At 37.6% G+C, this 18,962-nt stretch overlaps 1 protein-coding gene across 1 annotated transcript in view; it reads left to right on the plus strand.

Annotated features, from left to right (window-relative positions):
• Nucleotides 1-7,547: 7,547 nt before the first annotated feature.
• Nucleotides 7,548-18,962, plus strand: part of FAM185A (family with sequence similarity 185 member A) — a gene marked incomplete at both ends in the record, with an annotated part of 44,283 nt that continues 32,868 nt past the window's right edge. The window contains 4 exons of the mRNA XM_084230612.1: nucleotides 7,548-7,965; nucleotides 11,103-11,212; nucleotides 14,118-14,210; nucleotides 18,321-18,459. Of these exons, the coding sequence (XP_084086738.1) occupies nucleotides 7,548-7,965; nucleotides 11,103-11,212; nucleotides 14,118-14,210; nucleotides 18,321-18,459 (760 nt within the window). The remainder of the gene's footprint in view (nucleotides 7,966-11,102; nucleotides 11,213-14,117; nucleotides 14,211-18,320; nucleotides 18,460-18,962) is intronic.

Below are 18,962 nucleotides of genomic sequence, written 5' to 3' on the forward strand. Positions count from 1 at the left end.
GGATACAGGCAGGTTGCTGGAATTCAACTTCTGTCACTGTAAAAGTGTAAGGCTGAGTAGGCCTTTCAGCAAAGAGTAGGCCAACATTTAAATCAATTAAAAACAAATTAATTCTTGCAGAGCAGCGATCATCAGGCAATCCACGATGTGATTAGACTTGGTTGTACAAAACAATGGGCTATAGAACTGTTGCTATAGTTACAAACGAAATGAAAGCCTTTACATATACAATGTGTGGCAAGAAGCTCTGATCTTATATCTGCAGTAATTTGCAGTCATTCTGCAAGTCTAGTCAGGCTTCAGAAATTCAAGCAGTGCCTGAGAGGCCCTATCAGTTCCCTTAATAGTTTCCAAATAATTCAGCAGAAAGCAGCAGAGACTGGGTTGCAAATACTGTGGGAGGTTTGGAATGCCCAAGGTTTTCTGAAGCCAACAGTCTTCCAGAATATCTATAAAGTGGAGATTCCATAGGGCTGTGTGCAATCTAGAAACCTCATGCTGTAAGCCATTCCTCACTCACACTATGAAAATGTGCATGCTTTCCAAATTTCAGTGTTGCTTTTTCTTGTATATTTAAAATGAATGCCAGAAAACAGATTCACAACATTACAGTAATAGTCTGTATAACCTGGCTAATTAGTTCATAGCCTTGCAAAGCTAGTCAGTAGGAAGTAGGAGTCTTGATAAATCTGTTTATTTTGCAAATAACTTCATGATATATTGGCTATCACTGCTTTCCATCTGCAACAGTCTATTTCTCACCCTTTTCCTCCTCCTGTTAGTTCATCTAAGAGTGGGATTAGAGGCTTTAATCTGCCAGGATGAAAGCATGGGGAAACGGAAATTACTACTACTATGTTCATCAATGTAGTCTTGAATCCTGTATGACTTTGAGTAAGATATTCAGTCTCTAAGTGACTGTTTTCTTAACTGCAAGATGATTTGAGTTGTTGTAAAGATTAAATGGGACAATGTATGTGCAGCCTCAGCCCAGAGTTGAGCAGAGAGTCCTCTATAAATGTTAGCTCCCTCCCACCACAGCTCATTTCTTTTGCTTTCATGGATGGCATGCCTTAAATTGTTTTGTTGGGGAAAAAGTAAACAGAGGTCAGCCTGAGGAGGGACCAAATATTTAAGGAATCTATAGGCCAGAAAAGATAATCTGTGTCTTCTTCAGCATGAATATTTCCCAATGCACTCCTGAAGATTTTGTGTGAGTCCTGGTAAACCTAATCTCCAAATCCTACTATGAAATATTTAAATCTAGGACAAGAAAGAATATATAGCATATTAGATACTGGAGAGGAAGAAAGGGAACACATAATTTTTTAAAAGTCTTTAAAAAATATGTGTCAACTCTGAATCAGGGCAGAGCCAGCTTGAGACCATTAGTAGGTAAAGTTTTCTCTTCTGTGTCTAGAAATTTCATAGCTTCTTCTTTAAATTGCATAAGTGTTTCCTATTCTCAGGCTTCCCCTGGAGGTAGGCAGATTTCCATTTTAGTCTTCCTCCCCCAGGGAAGCATCCCTTACTCAATTTCCTTCCTTCAGCTAAAGGCAAAGGCTCTTACATTAACTATGGGGTTGCAAGAATGTCTACCAAGCCAATTTCCCTATCTTTACATTGAAAGAGGAAAATTTAAAGCAAATATAAACAAGCCAACCTCTCTCTGAGCTCTACAAGGAGAGCTGGTGGAAAAACAAGTTGGCATGGACCCATGAAGCACCCTGTCCATGCAGGACAGGTTCAGAAAATGAGATAGTGGGATTGGACATTCAAGAACATCAAAGGGATAATGTGACTCTTTCCGAGGTGGCACTTAGAGAAAGTACAAGGTTCCAGAATCATCACCAATTCTATGTCTTCAAGAGATGAAGCAGAGAGGACTCAAGTCAAAGAAGGCCCAAGAGAATATAGACAGCAACCACTGCCCAGACGACTATCCTGAACCATAATGTTGAACAAGTGTCTTAAGACTGGAAAGAGAGGAAAAGGGAAATATGAAGTTAGCTTTATGATGTATAGTTTGTGTGCAAACCTCAAAATTTTATGTGAACAACTTGACGAGTTTTTACAAATATTGATAGTTGTATAATAACTGCAACAAACATTCCCATCACTCTAAAATATTTGCCTTGTGCACCTTTACAATCAGTGCTCTCTTCTATCCTCATTTCCTCTAGCTCAGGCATCAATAGTTTCATCTTTTCTAGAATTTCATGTAAATAGAATCATAGGTGTTTCAAGGTCTTACCATTTAGTGTAAGGTTTTTTGGGTTCATCTAAATTGCTTTGAGTATCAGCATTTCATTCTTTTTACTGCTGAGTGCTATTCCATTGCACAAAATTTTTTTACTACTGAATAGCATTTGATTATATCCATATAATAGAGTGTTTTCCATTTACATTTGAGGGATATCTGGGTTGTTTCATGTTTCTTAACAACTGTGAATATAGTCTTTATCTAGTAATTTGGGGTTGGTATCTGTTGATTGTCTTTTCCTTTGAGAACTGGTCAGATTTTCCTAATTCTGGTATGTTGACTAATTTTGATAGTATGCCGGACATTTTGACTATCATGCTATGAAATTCTGGGTCTGGCTAAAATCTTCTAGAGATATTGATTTTGTTGTTGCTTTTTAAAGCACTCTAGCTGGTTAGGTTTAGATCATAAGCTCTGTCATGCCTTCTGGGGGTAGTTGTTTCAATGCTTAGTTTTCAAAGTCTTTTCTATGCTATCTGAAGCTATCTATGACATGCAATACACAGGGCTTGTTCCAGTTCTTTAATGGTGTTTTATTGGTGTGCATATTTCAAAGCCTTTAGTATGCTTCTTTGTGAATATTCTATGTGTACACAGCTTGGTGCTGACTCTGGTATTTGTGTAGCTTCAAATATAGATTGGTAGATTTAACATTATTAAATGCTTTACCTAAAGCAAATCACAGATTCATTGCAATTCCTATTTAAATTCCACTAGCATTTTTCACAGAAATAGAACAAACAATAAAATATGCATGGTAGCACAAAAGACCTTGACTAGTCAAAGAAATCCTAAAAATAAAAGAACAAAAGTGGAGGTATGATGACCCCTAATTTCAAACTATGCTACAAGTCTACAGTAATCAAAACAGTAGGATACTGGACACACAAATCAATGGAACTGAAATAGACCTGCACAGATAGGACAACTAATTTACAACAAAGGAGGAAATAGTGTACAATGGAGAAGTGAAAGTCTCTTCAATAAATGAATGGTGCTGGGAAATGGAACAACTACATACAAAAGAATGAAACTTGATCACTATCTTATACACAGACAAAAATTAATTCAAAATGGATTAAAAACCTGAATATAAGACCTGAAACCATAAATTACATAGAAGAAAATATAGGCAGTAAGCTCTTTGAATTGGTCTTGGAGATGTCTTCGTGGATTTGACAAGGGAAATGACTGCAAAAATCAACAATGGGACCAAATCAAATTAAAAGCTTTTGCACAGTGAAAGAAACCACCATCAAAAGGAAAAAACAACATAATGAATGTGAGAAAAGGGTTGGTGGTTAGATGCAATGGGGTAAGGGGTCAATTATATGATAATAGGTGGAAATTAGACTTTAGGTAGTGACCATAGTAATGTTATAAGCCAGTTATGTCAATAAAAAGAGAGAGAAAAGAATTCTGTTTTGGGGAGGAGGATGGAGGTATTTATTGGTTAGACTTTTGCTAACTCAAGTGAATATGTTAAAATTTAAGGATAACAACCAGAAGAAAATAGACTTTCAACTTACTATAAAGAAAAAGGTGAACAAATAAAACCATTTATACAACAATGCATGAATGGAAAGAGGAGTTTAAAAAAGTAAGGTTAATAGAAAACACAAAATAAGATGGAACAAGGATAAGTATAAATGTAAAAATAATTACAAAAGTTATAAACAAATTAAATTTACCCATTGATACAGATTCTCAAAATGGATAAAAAATATCCAGCTTCGGGCCTCCCCTGGTGAGGCAGCAGTTGAGTGCTGGGTTGTGAGGCTGCCCGCAGCCTCTGCAGCGCCAGTTCAATCCCCGGCCACCGGCGAGGGTCCCACAAAAAAAAAAAAAAAAAAAAAAAAAAAATTTTAAAAAATCCAGCTTCTTTTTGTTTTAAGAGATAATCCCCTAGTATAATAATACAGAAGGTTTAAAGTAAAAGGATGGACATATGATTATTATTAGACAAAATTATGCATGAAGACAGTCATACCAGAGATAGAGGGTCATTATTTAATGACAACAAAAGAAAATTTATCAGGGCAATATTAATCCTGAACCTATACATAAATAACTCCATACTATCAAAATAGATTACATATAAATGGAATATTTACTCAAGATTTTATCAATGCTATGTGATTGTTCAAAACACCATTACAACCTTAAAGAAATGGAACAAAGCATTGGCACATAGAAAAACTCAAGTCTAAAGCTTGCAAAATTTCTCTATTATAAATAAACTGGTTGCAATAAATACTGTCTTACACACACACATATTGCTTCAGTGTACAAAGTGATCACATCCCTCCACCTTGAGATTCTTTCTGGATATTTGCGACCTAGGCAACATCTCAAGGTGTTTATTGTGGGAAAAATTGACAACATTAAATAACAAAAGTTCTCCCTGTCCATCATCTGCATGTAAACAGTTAATATTCAGATTTCAAATGTGAACAGTTAACATACATATTTAACTTACTCAGTTTCTATTAGTTGTCAGTTTAGATTATTGGATTTATTAAGATTTCATAAGAGGAATGGACGTCACCAGATGTATTTGTTTTAAAAATTTATAATTAAAAGAGTGTTAGCAAACTCCAAAGGCAGAATACCTCTTAAACTGAGCTTATGTTACATTTTTTTCTGAAAACTCTCTCATGCCCTCTGCTGTCCATTTGCTGAATATATAATCATTAAAGTAAAATATTAATTGGCATTTACATTCAGATGGTAAGAAATTCTCCATCTATTTAAATATTCGAGTCAGTCTGAGCAAACTATATATGCTAAGAAATGCATTAAATTTTATTATAAATGTAATGTATGTTCATTATTGAAAATACACAAAAAATGAAGAAATAATTCATTATCTCTGTTTAAAAATAACCATTTTGATTAAATTGTGTATTTCTTTCTGTAATTGTTTCAATGCAACATATTTTAAAATTTGATTTTATGTTAAAATCACTAACGCTATTACCGAATTGGAATCACAGTATGGCTACCATTTGGTATTGTACTCTTTTCATTTATTAGTACATTATAGAAGGTTTCCCATATCACTTAGGGTAACACTTTTCTACTTTTGCATATTTTAGTTGTTTCAATTCTTTTCTTAAAATTTATTTATTTATACAAGCACTGGGTACAGTCAGAAGCACGGGAGGGTGAGAGGATTCGCCAGAGCGGGGAACAGAACAGGCAGACTGACGAAATACACTGCTGAGGGGAGCAGCAGGCGGCAGGAGAGGTCTGCGCGCCATGTGGGACCCTCGCCCCGAGGCCGGGGATCCAACGGCGCTGCAGAGGCTGCGGGCAGTTTCGCAACCCAGCGCTCAACCGCTGCGCCACCGGGGAGGCCCCTAAGTTGTTTCAATTCTTTATTAGAATAACTAACCTGGTAAAACAAAATTCCTTTAACATAAGTTTTTTTAGAAATGCCTAATTTTATGTGTACATTAAATTCCAGAAATTTTCAGGTTATGGGTGTACATATTTTTAATGTGCTTTATCCTTATTGTTTAACCGAACTCTGTAAAATTTTACACTTTCCATTCATTTGATGAATAATTTTTTTTCTTCAAAGGTGTCAGGAGGATAGAAATACCTCGTGACAGAATGATACGAGGATCACACCTTCTAGCATTTAACCTTAATCTTTCTGCATTTCTTTCCCCATGTATGATGTGAGGATAATAATTGTCTTGCTAAACACAAAATGATTTGTGAAGATAAAGTGAGATAATGCATATGAACATTGTTGCAAGCTATGTCATTCAGATGTAAGGTGGAATTTATATTAGTGATTTATGAGACAGATAAGATCAATGATCCATCAAAAATTTTAAGGTATCAATAACTTTTTAATATCTTACATTAAACCTAATATCAATAATTTTCTTCATTTTCAAACATGGTCAGAAAAAAATATTTTAGTCAATTTTCAAAGAACTTACAGAATAGGAGGTAGGAGCACCAAAACAGAGAGAGAAGCAGGAGAGGAAAAATTAATTTTTCCTGTATTTTTAAATTGCCCATAAAATAATAAAAGGTAAAAGAGTTCTTTAAGAGTCAATTAATACAATCTTTGTTCATCTGAAAGCTAAAAAAACAAAACAGATCCAGGTGACAGACAAACCAGTAGCAGCACTAGGAAAATAATCAGTTCCATGCTCTTTCCATTGCATTAAGTGGACTCTGTCTCTTTTAAAATATCTTTTGTCCCTAAAACTGAGCCTCACTGTAGAAAAGAGATCAATGCTGCTATCAACACAAGTTCTGATCTCTCAGATTTTTCTTGTCAACTTAGAGTCAATGCTACCGCTAAAACAAAAATACAGTACTTTACATTGCTATTTTGTAGACTCTTGGATCTTTACAAAAATCCTGCTAAACAAGGAAAGTATTATCGTTGTCATTTTAACAGCGAATAATGAAAACCCAGAGACGCCCGATGATGTCCAACCTAAGATCACTTCGAGTGAGTAAAGAGGCAGGGTCTCTAAACACTATTCTCTAACTCAGAGGGAGTTCCCTCAAAAATCACCGATCCGGCTCCTTGTTCTCTTGTCAAGGCAATTCTCCATTCGCAGACCTTGCACTGATTTAGAGAAGGGTGGATCTAACTACCTACTAAGGGAACTCCTAGTTTGCATCTAATTCTCAACTTTAAAAGCTCAGTTTCTTACCTCTTCCCTTGGTCCTGATTCTTGTTTAAGCTCCTATTTTTCTGTGTGGGTTTTGGCCTCCTGCGGCTTACTCCAAAGCTCCACCCTTTCCAAAAGAAGTCGCGTCCTCGGTATCCAAGGAAACCACACGGCCTTACCTACCTTGCCCGTTCCGCGCTTTCCATTGGCCAATTGGAGTCCCGTGTAGATTTTTTTTTTTTACTTACCCTCCAATGGCTAATGTGCTTGAGCAGAGCGTGTACCTTCCAAGCCCAGTCTAACACTTGCTGTTACGTTTTACCCTGCGCATTGCCTCCTGGGATATGTAGTTTCTAACTGGCCCAGATTCCTTCGCTCTGTGGCCCTTTAGAACTACCTATCCCGTCGGCCACCGCGAAGAAGACTACGTAGGCGTGGAGTCCGCGTCAGGGTTGATAACTCCGAGCTTTGACTTTTCCGTGTGCCGCTGAATTTTAAATTGCTGGAGTGAAAGAGCAATTTTGCTTTTGCGTCAGCAAACACTCGCAAACGTCTCCCTTTTGGCCTGAGCGGGCGCAGTGACCAAATAGACTGGCCTGTGGCTGAGGTGGTCTGAGGGAGCGCCAAAGGGGCGCGCCATGTTTGCCCCCAGCCGCGGCCGGGCGCTCTGCTACCTGCGGCGGGGCGGGTTCCGAGGGGGGGCGCGCGAGGTCGCCAGGTCCCGCTCTGGTGGGGGCGAGCGCCAGCAGGGGTCTGCGCCGCAGGTCCCTCCGCCCGGCCCTGCGCGCCGGACTCTGAAGGAGTGGTCGCTGCTGGTGAGCCCGTTCGGTCAGCTGCGGACGCGGCTTCCGTGTCACCTGGCCCTGCGGCCCTTGGATCCCCTCACCTACCCGGACGGCGACCGCGTGTTGGTCGCGGTGAGCGGCGTGGAGGGCGGGGCGCCGGACCTGGCCGGCCTGCAGGTGAGGTATGATGAGGCGCTGAAGGAGGTGACCATCCTGTCTGACACCATCGACCCGCGAGTGTCCGTGGAGGTGAACGCGCCCTTGAAGTTTGGCAAGTGAAGTTAATACGGATTTGGGGTCCGGGGTACATCCTGCAAGCTTGAAAATTAGGCCGCCTCTCACTGTTCATTGGTCTCCGGATCTGACTTTCTAATCTAATTTTCTCCTTTGGAAGCTGCTACTTTTGTTTTACTTTGAGTTTCCCTGTGGTAGTTAAGAATTAGGTTCTCAGTTACTAAACTTTCATTAATGGAATGCAAACATGTTAGGAATAATCGAGGTTAGGTAACATTTGTGGCGTCTCCTATGTTATCCTTGGACACTTTGTTTCCATTTCTGTCATTGAACGTGGTCAATAGGAGAGTGGTTTATTTTTCAGGCTTGATTTTTCCTGAAAATTCATTGGCATGTCAGTTCATTCACATTTTCCCTTGCTTGCAGGCATGGAGGCCTGTCCCCATGCAGCCCTGTCTGTGAGATTTTCCACGTCTAAGCTGGACCGGGTCTTTGTTTTAAACGGATAGGACTCGTTTCGTTCTAGCTTAAGGAAATTCTTTATGAGTGGCAGGTTTTGAAGAAAAACACAAAGATTTATTGGGAAAGCAATTGATAATACCTGCAAGCTGTGTTTCCTAGTTGTGGGTTCTTTGTTATTTCCCAAATGGCAACCTACTGTGTGCACACTTTTCTAGAAAAATCTCCCCAGACTTTCCTCCTTGTTGGGACTGAAGGATGATAATGATGATAATCATCATAGCAGTTAACAATAATAATCTTTCCTAATCCTTACAGTTGTACTATAAATTTTTTTTAAAGATTTATTTATTTATACAAGCACTGGGTACAGTCAGAAGAGCAGGAGGGTGAGAGAATTCACCAGAGCCAGAGGGGGGAAGCAGAGCAGGCAGAAGGACAGAAGTACACTGCTGAGGGGAGCAGCGGGCGACAGGAGAGGTCTGCACGCCATGTGGGACCCTCTTCCGGTGGCCGGGGAGCAGCCAGGGGGATCGAACTGGCGCTGCAGAGGCTGCGGGCAGCTTTGCGACCCAGCGCTCAACTGCTGCGCCACCGGGGAGGCCCTGTACTATAAATTACTGTTACTGTCACCATTTCAGATAAGGAAATTGAGATACAGCAAGTTTTATAAAATAACTATTGCTGGTGAAAAATAGGAAAAAATCCGTATCTTCGTGATACATACAGTGGTGGGGGTAGATCAGGAAATACGCCTATTCTCACTCAGAAAGTACTGGAGATGGGATCTGAACTAATTGGAGTCTACTCAATGATGCCTTTATTGCTTTCCAGCCTCTTTTAATTATTCTAGATGAGTAAGACACTCATCTAAAATGTGGGAGGGGAAATTTGCTGCTATATTGTGGTAGTATAAAATAAACTGAGTGTTGAACTAAAGAAGCAAAATTTAATTGCAACAGAGATAGAAATGAAACTATCTGTGCTGGTGATCCCGCACCTCTTTATTTGTTTATTCCTTTATTTAGAGCCAGAGTCCCATTTCCAATATGCTTTTTCCATGTGTTTATTTCATGGGCCCCTCAAATCATAGGAATTTAATTTTCTTCATACTCCTGTGCCAGTTTGTCTTACCCGTTTCAGTGAATGGGTGATAGTGGCATTACTGCTACTCAGCATCTAATGTTAACTTCTTACTAATTGAGGGTAACATACATTCACTTACTCCATATCTATGAACACTGATTTAGATCAAACCTTATGTTGTAACATTAAGTAGGTAAAAATCTTGCAGTTACATTTGCATCCATGTAAGTATGGGGCAAATTTTTTTTAAAATATAGTTTGGGTTAATCCCATGCAACGTGTTGCTGTTATTTTAAACCTTTATAGAGACTGCCATCTACACAAATGTAGAAATTTCATGCCATAACTATTGAAACTGGAGCATTAGATACCAGTAGTTTGTGTTTTGAGTAACTGGAGGGCAAATGGAAGTGATCAGGTATTTTCTGCCTGCCTGCCATTAGCATCAGTGATCGACCCCTGTGGTCTTACACGTGAGCCTGATGGCGGCACCTGCAGTACAGTGTGGGCATGTGTAAGTGGGCACACCTGAGCCAAGAGGCTTGAGTATATAAGGGCGGCATAGCCAGTAACAGAGCTCGGCTGCAGAAGATGCATGGGGAAGAGGGCGGTGCAGCTGAGACCAGCGAAGAGACCAGGAGAGAAAGCCAGAGAGCCCAGAAAGAGTGAAGACTTCTTCCAGCCCCCCTGCCTGCCATCACCTGGTTGCCTCACTACAAGTAGTGTAGAAAGATCATTAAAAGCCTGAAAAGGGGCTCTAGGACTCCTCCTTTGCACTTCCACCCGGATCATAGAAAACCTGCTTTGTGCCTTACTGGCACTATAGTAACATACTTTTTATTTTTCTAATCTGGTCAGTACTTACTAGGGAAATCATTAATATTTATTTGAATTAAGTGTTAAATATCAATTACAAAATTTTTAGAGACACCCAATATAATACCTTAAAAAGTTAAGAATTGCATCTGTGTCTCCTTTTCTAAACTGTCTTCAGATACCACCATTATTTGTGCAATCTTGTGCTTTCAATACTATGCAGTACTAGATTTTTCAAAATTGCTCCCTTTTTTCCATCAGATACCTTTTGAGGTAAATGTGTGGTAATATCTTCAATTGTTAGATATGACAGGGTAGAAATAAAATTTAAAAAACCAGTCATCATTGCATCTGCAGTATGCTTTTAATTTGAGGGAAGTTTGTAAACAGATATTTATAATGAACATAAGAGAGAATAGGTTAATTGCCTTATCCAGTTTATCACATGACTTACTAATTTGCTGTCTTATTTTAATTTGTATGTTTCTTTTCTAGGTGAGGTAGAGGTTTCTTTGATCTTCCCCAGAGGTGCTAATAAAAACTGGAGTCTTTTGCCTCCTTGACGCCTGTGTTTCTCTTTAGATGATATACAGCAGCAGAAATAATGCTTTCTTTCTAGAAACTGAGAAAAGGCCATTATTAACATTTGCTCCTGCTGCCTTGATAGGAGACCCCTTCCCTTTGTACTGACAACTATGAGCTTTCCGGGGATCAATAATATGGATATAACTGAAGAGCTGGATTTCTGTGGGATACTAAAATGCTTGGGAGCCCACTAACCATAGTGCTTATTCTTTCTTTTTTCGTTTCTAGATTTGAATATCAAGTCATCAGGGTCTGGCTGTGTAAAAATCCAAAATATTGAGTGTGATAATTGCAAAATTGAAACTGAGCAGGGTACCAGCATCTTACAGACTATTAAGGTATGTACATTTTTCTAATTTTGTTTCAATAGTTTTAAATTTTTTAAATGTTAATTTTTTTTTAAAGATTTATGTATTTATCCATACAAGAACTGGGATATAGGCCAGAGGTGCGGGGGGTGAGAGAATTCACCAGAGACAGAGTGGGGAACAGAACAGGCAGAATGACTGAAACACACTGCTGAGGGGAGCAGTGGGTGAGACCGGAGAGGTCTTCTGTGCCATGTGGGTAGCTCCCTGGCTGACTAGGGATCAAACTCATGCTGCAGAGGCTGCGGATAGCTTCACAGTGCTGTGCTTTAACCCCTTGCGCCACTAGGGAGGCCCAAATTTTAAATTTTTAAACTATGAAATATAATATTAAACCAACACTGTTCTACTTTCAGATATTGAGTGTCATTCATTTTAGTATATGCCATTCTCACAGGGGTGAGATGATATCATTGTGATTTTCAATTGTGTGTCCCTTATAAATGATGTTGAACATTTTATATACCTGTAGACCATTGGAATTTCTTCTTTGGAGAAGTGTCTCTTTAGAATGTTCAATTGGGTTATTTTTTTTTTAATTGTTAATTGTGTGAACACTATATATTTTAGAAATTAACCTTTTGTCAAATGTGTTATATACAGCTATTTTTCCCAGTGAGTATATTGCCTTTTTATTTTTGTGATAGTTTCTTTTGAAGTCCAAAAGCTTTTTAGTTTGATATACTCCCACTAGTTTATTTTTTGTTTTTCTTGCCCAAATACGTTTCTGCAGTTGATGTCCAGTAGTATTGTTACCTATATTTTCTAATAAGTATTTTATGTTTTCAATTTTATACCCAAGTCCTTAATCCATTTTGAATTAATTTTCAGTATGGAATTAAGGATTTAGTTATCTTCCCTTTTTGTTGATCTGGTAAATGACACTGATTTGCATGTGTTGAACTAACCCTTACATCTTTGGAATAAAACCTTGATCTCGGTGAATGATTCTCTTAATATATTGCTGGATTTGATTTGTTAAGATTTTTAAAAACTTTTTTAAATTTTAACTGGGGTTACAATTGGTCTTCCATATGTGTACATGTTCCACACTCCACCAAACCACGTGTTCCATTTACCCCCTCTGTCTGCCTCCTCCCTATCCCTTCTAGTAACCATTAAATTAAATTCTTTAAGTCCAAGATTTATTCCTTCTTTATTTGCCTGTGTCCGCTAAGGTTTTTGTTGAGGATTTTTATATCTATATTCATTGGAGATAAAGGCATATAGTTTTCTTTTTTTGTATGTGCTATCTTTGTTTGGTTTTGGGATCAGGGTAATGCTGGCTTCATAAAACGTAGTAGGGAACTTTCTATCTCAATCTACTTGAAGAGTTTGGGTAGAAAGGTATTATGTCGTCTTTGAAGATCTGGTAGAATTCATTAGAGAAGCTACCTGGTCCTGGGCTTTTGTTCTTAGGGAAACTTAATTACACTTTCAATTTCTGCATTTGTGATTAGTCTGTATAAGCTGTTTTGCCCTGGTTCAATCTTGGAAGGTTGTATGATTCTAAAAATTAGTCCATTTCCTTGTGATTGTCCAGTTTGTTTGCATATGATATGCATAGTATGTATAATTCTTTGCATTTCTGCAGCATCTGTTATAATTTCACTTTTCTAATTCTTGTTAGTTGTTTTTTTGTCTTCTTTTCTTAGTGAACTTAGCTAGGCATTTGTCAATTTTGTTTATCCTTTCAAAAAACCAGCTCTTGATTTCACTGATCTTTTGAACTCTTAGTTTTCTGTCTCATTTATTTTTGCTCTAATTACTGTTATTTTCTTCCTTCTACTAATTTTTCCTTACATCACTTCTTTATCTAGTTCCTTCAATTGAAAAATTAGGTTGTTTATTTGAGATTTTTCTTTTTTTTTTTTTTTTTTTGATGTGGGTCCATACTGCTATGTATTTCCTTCATAAAGCATTTGTTAGGATATGGTAGTTTATTTCTCCTCTCCAGATACTCTTTAATTTCTTCTTGATTAGTTCATTGACTGAGGAATTTTTCAAAAGCTTTTTGTTTAGTCTTCACATGTTTTGGTTTCTTTCACACTTCTTTTTGTGCTTAATTTCTAGGCTTATACTATGTGACCGTGGAAGATGCTTTATGTAATTTCTTTTTTTTTTTTTTTTTAAGATTTATTTATTTATACAAGCACTGGGTACAGTCAGAAGCGCGGAAGGGTGAGAGAATTCACCAGAGCGGGGAGCAGAGCAGGCAGAAGGACCAAAGTACACTGCTGAGGGGAGCGGTGGGCGGCAGGAGAGGTCTGTGCGCCATGCGGGACCCTCCTCCGGTGGCTGGGGAGCAGCCGGGGATCGAACTGGCGCTGCAGAGGCTGCGGGCAGCCTTGCAACCCAGCACTCAACCGCTGCGCCACCAGGGAGGCCAGCTTTATGTAATTTCTATTTTCATATAAATTTTGAGATGTTTTGTGTTTCAGCACGTGATCTAATATTGAACATTGTATCTGGTGCAGAGAAAATGCTAAGCAAGTGATAAAGTATGTAACTAGTAATGATGAATATTAATGATGAACAGTAATAGTGATTATTGTTGTCATCCTCATCGTTGTTTACTTAGCTTGTCACAGAGATCTTCAGTTTCTAAGCTCTCCTTGAGAAGCTACTGCAACACCTGAGTATCTCTTCTTTTTTTCCATTTAAGTCCATATGGGTTATTTAATTCCTATAATAGTAGCGGGCATTCTTTTCTAGTTGATATTATTCCAAACAGTGCATTTTAATTTAATCCCTGGTTCCTTTACTACTATTTTCTTTTATTATTTAAAAAGAAATGTATAAAAATGTTAGATATTTGTTTTTTAGTGTAAGTTAAAGTTTTTCTTTTTCACTGTGTGTATTTTTTGTCTTTCAGAGTCAAAAAGTACATGTTCAAACAAAAGGAGGTGAAGTGATCTGTCTGGGAACCGTTTATGGAAATATAGATATTCATGCATCAGATAAAAGTGTAAGGTTGAAACATTCTTATATTGAAATAACATTGCTTTATGTAGGTTTCTGGTGTACATCATTAAGCATCAGCATGTATATGTACTACATTAAATTCTCCACGAAAAGCTCAGTTGTCTCATTCACTGTAAAACTGACCTTTTGCTCAGTTTACCCAATCTTCTAGTCTAAAAGGTTATATTTATTTTAGTTCATCCATTTGTTGGTTTCTCAATACACCACAACTGAGTGAAAATAACTTACTTCACTAAGCATTCAATTCTCTAGGTCCATTCATATTGTTGCAAATTGCGGGATTTCTTCTTATATAGTATAGTGTTCTTCTTATACAGAGTAGTATTCCATGATGTGTATTTACCACATCTTCATGATCCAGTCTTAAGTCCACGGGAACTTAGGTAGTTTTTCAACTGTTGGCTGTTATATATAATGCTGCAATAAGCACAAGGGTGCATATATCTTTTCAAATTAGTGGAACTTAATTTTTTTTTTAGTAATTGCAATTTTGCATCAAGTTAGTTCACAGTTTGGTTCTACAAACTGGCTTAACATTTCCTTTTTAATGCATTTTATCTTATTGGTACGTTCAGATTTGAAATTGAGGTGATTAAATATTAATGGCTTAAATTTTAGTTTGTAATATTTTACTTTTCACAGTTTCTTATTTGGAATCACTAATAATTTTAAATAATATTTGATTCTAGTTCTGGAGAGATTTTTATTTTTATGATTATGGATTAAAATCAATCATTAGGGCCTCCGTGGTGGCACAGCGGTTAAGCGCTGGGTTGCGAAGCTGCCCGCAGCTTCTGCAGCGCCAGTTCGATCCCCGGCTGCTCCCCGGCCACCGGAGGAGGGTCCCACATGGCGCGCAGACCTCTCCTGCCGCCCGCTGCTCCCCTCAGCAGTGTACTTCGGTCCTTCTGCCTGCTCTGCTCCCCGCTCTGGTGAATTCTCTCACCCTCCCGCGCTTCTGACTGTACCCAGTGCTTGTATAAATAATAAATAAACAAACAAATAAATAAAATATTAAAAAAAAAGAAGCTTTAAAAAAAATAAAATAAAATAAAATAAAATCAATCATTAAGTAATACTGCTAGTATTGGAATTAAATTTTTAGTCGTTAGGTGTATTTGAGTATTTTGCCAAGCCCTGTTTGTTTTGTCTTTAGACAGTTGAGGAATGAATTTCAAAACTTTCTTCAGTATTTTCCACAAGATGGCACCATTACATAGCATTAATGTTTTCCAAGCGCTTTTCCAAGAAATATTGGTTGTTTTAAGTCCATAACTTGGATTTTTTTAATCAACATTTTGTGATTTAGCATAACAATAAGAGTAAATGTATGATTTCTTTCTTAGTTTAGACTACAAAGCCACAGTGCTTCCTTGAAAATTGGTTGTTGTATGTAATAATGACTTAAAATAACTATATTTTGTGAAAAATTTTTCTTCTGTTGAAAAGAAAATAAAAACAGTATTTGTCAGGTATTGCTTTTTGGTTGGTTCTGCTTTTTGTTCTTTATTTAAATAGCTACTTCTACTACCCAACAAACTATATAGTTTAATCCAAAGGGGCTGTTTTTGACTGTTTGTTCTATTAGTATCAATTACTATAAATCAGAGCCTCAGTATTTTGCTGTAAATTGTGGTAGACTAACTTTAATTGTTCTGGTTAGTATCTGATATAGTGCATTATTGTGGCCTTCAGTAATTCTTTTCGAATCATGAGTGAAAATAACATCTATATTATTATGGTGGGGAAGGGGTTCTACTTTCATTTGCTTCAGTAGGGCAAAGGAGAATATTTTTCTTGCTTCCTAGAGAGTAAAATATTTTGTGTTTATTAAACAATGTAAATCCTTGACATTTCCCAGATACTAATAAGAAGTCTCCCAATGACTATATTTGGTTTGGAGGGGACTCTAATCAAAAGTGCCTCTTTGCCAATTCAATTAACTTTCAAATATTCTTTCAATGTTTATCTTTTTGGTATTCCCCAAAACAGCTTCACTATCTATAAAAAACTAGAATATTTCTACTTGTTGTCTGCTTCATGGAAATACTTGAAGAATATGAAACTATACATGAGCAACTTTTCATGAAGTAACTTTGTAGTTCAAAGATACTTTTTCCAGAATTTTGTATTTTTACTATATTGCTTGGGAATAAAAAACATTTGTATTCCCACATATCTGAATTTAGTAAAATATCTTTTTGTATGACAGACTTATTGAAACTAGATTTAAATTATTAATTCCTATGAATCCACAATTAGTTTAAAAGAAACTGTGATGGAGAAGAAGTAAGGGTCTTAATTATTTACTTGGAAGTCCATCATAAAAGAAAGTTATATATGCAAATCCAATTGCAAAGTAAAATGTCTTCACATTGGAACCTCTACTTTTCTTTCTCTCTTTATACTCTTATTTCTAATATTTTAGTATTCTTGGAACTCTGTTCTTATTAAATAACATTCTGACTTTTAACATTTTTTGAAGGACATTTGAAGTAGATAACATTGATACCTATATGTTGAGAACACAGATGTTCTTTCTTTTAAACACCGCAGTGTTGTTAATACTTGATTTTGACCCTGAGCAAAACTGTGGCAAACCTTGCTGGGGATCAGTGTTTAGATCAACAATTATGTTTAGGCTCACAAATCATTTGTTTAAATTACTATAAAGGCAGTTGGACTCCTTAACCAGATATTGTCACTTTACATGGTGCTCAACATTTGAGACATAAATACATATTAAATTCTGTTAACTGGAGTTTAGGGATAAATATAAACTTCCTTCCATTTTGTTAAATGGAAAGCCACTGATTTATTAGATGTAAAATGGGAAACCCTCTAGAAATAGACTGTTGAAGAGTAAAGGAAAAAAATCATGTGACAGTACATTAAAATCAGATAAAGCTAAAATTCAAAACTCGTTGATGATTTATTTTTATTTTTTTTTTAAAGATTTATTTTTATTTATTTATTTATACAAGCACTGGGTACAGTCAGAAGCGTGGGAGGGTGAGAGAATTCACCAGAGCCAGAGCAGGGAGCAGAGCAGGCAGGAGGGCCGAGGTACACTGCTGAGGGGAGCAGCGGGTGGCAGGAGAGGTCTGTGCGCCATGCGGGACCCTCCTCCAGTGGCCAGGGAGCATCTGGGAATCGAACCGGTGTCGCAGAGGCTGCGGGTAGCCTCGCAACCCAGCACTCAACCGCTGTGCCACCGGGGAGGCCCTCGTTGATGATTTAAACAGCAGTAACAGCAAAGCAAATTTGAAACACAGGGGAGCCTCCTTAGTCTGATAAAAGGGATCTAAAGCAAACATCATACTCAATGATGAAACATTTCCCTTTGAGAACGGGCCGAAGATTAGGATGCTTGCAGTCCCAGCCTATTGTGCACTGTTGAATTGGAATACCTGAGTCAGACGGTAAGGGAAGAAAGAACAGGGAAATAAAGACTTAATATAAGGATTAGAAGGGAAGAAATTAAACTGTTAGACAACATAATTATGCATGTAGAAAGATATCTTCTCTAATACCAGAAAATACAAAAATGGGGAAAAATTTAGCAAAAGAGGTTTACATAGAAAATGTGAGACATGGGCCTCCCTGTGGCGCAGGTGGTTGTACGCAGTGCTGTGAAGCTGTCTGCAGCCTCTGCATTGCAGGTTCCATCCCTGCCGGCCATGGAGAGACCCACATGGCGCTGCGGACCTCTCCTTCCTTGCCAGCTGCTCCCCTCAGCAGTCCTTTCTGTCCATCTGCCTGTTCTATTCCCCACTCTATCTCTGGTGATTTCTCTCACCCTCCTGCACATCTGGCCTATACCCCGGTTCTTGTATGCATGAATAAATCTTAAAAAAAAAAAAAGAAAAGAAAAGAAAATGTGAGACATAAAGAGAAATTAAAGGTGATCTAAATAATTGGGAGTACTGTTTTGGGAGTATTGTACATTCCACTAACGCTACACTATTGCACATAATCTTGTGTGTGTACTAGGTAGTAACTTTTTATGTAGTTACTAATTTTGTAGGTACCATTTTGGCTTTTTACCAGTCTTTGTTTTATAATGAACTGATATGAGTCTTTCTCTTACTAGACTGTGACGGCAGATAAACTGCAGGGAAGTTCTGTTAATATATTTACTGAAGATGGTTTGCTGAAAGCCAAGTATCTTTATACAGAATCATCACTTCTGTCTTCTGCTGCTGGGGATATTTCATTAGGAAGTGTTCATGGTAAGATGACAAGGGGCTGACACTTCACAGAGTTTCCATATAACATATATATTAAGAGGTGACCCTGTTTCTTTGTGGTTGAAGAGGGATATGTCACCAGGAAGCTGCTACTCTCCAAAATTAGTTGCAGACTAATTTGACTCATAGAATCAGTAGATTTCATTTTGGCAGCATATTGCATATTCTGCTTTATGCATGAAGCTGAAGTAATAATTCTGATTTTTAATGTAGTTCTTACAAAAGCAGCAAGAAGATAAGTGCAGGAGATATTCAGAGGAAGTACACCGCAGCAGTGTTAAAAAATAACAGTGGGTTCTGAGTGGTAGCTTTTGTTATGATGGGAAAGCTAAGGATGAGATAAATTAATGAACGTGTATGAAATCTGATTCTAGAAACTCAGTGATACCAATTTTGGTTCAAGTACTTAAATGTGTATTTGTAATTGTACCTGGTCTTCCCAGCACCCTGCCATTTTCAGTTTTCTTTATCATTTTCAGTTTTCT

This window comes from Talpa europaea (genome assembly GCF_964194135.1).
Source record: "Talpa europaea genome assembly, chromosome: 3".
NCBI lineage: Eukaryota > Metazoa > Chordata > Mammalia > Eulipotyphla > Talpidae > Talpa > Talpa europaea.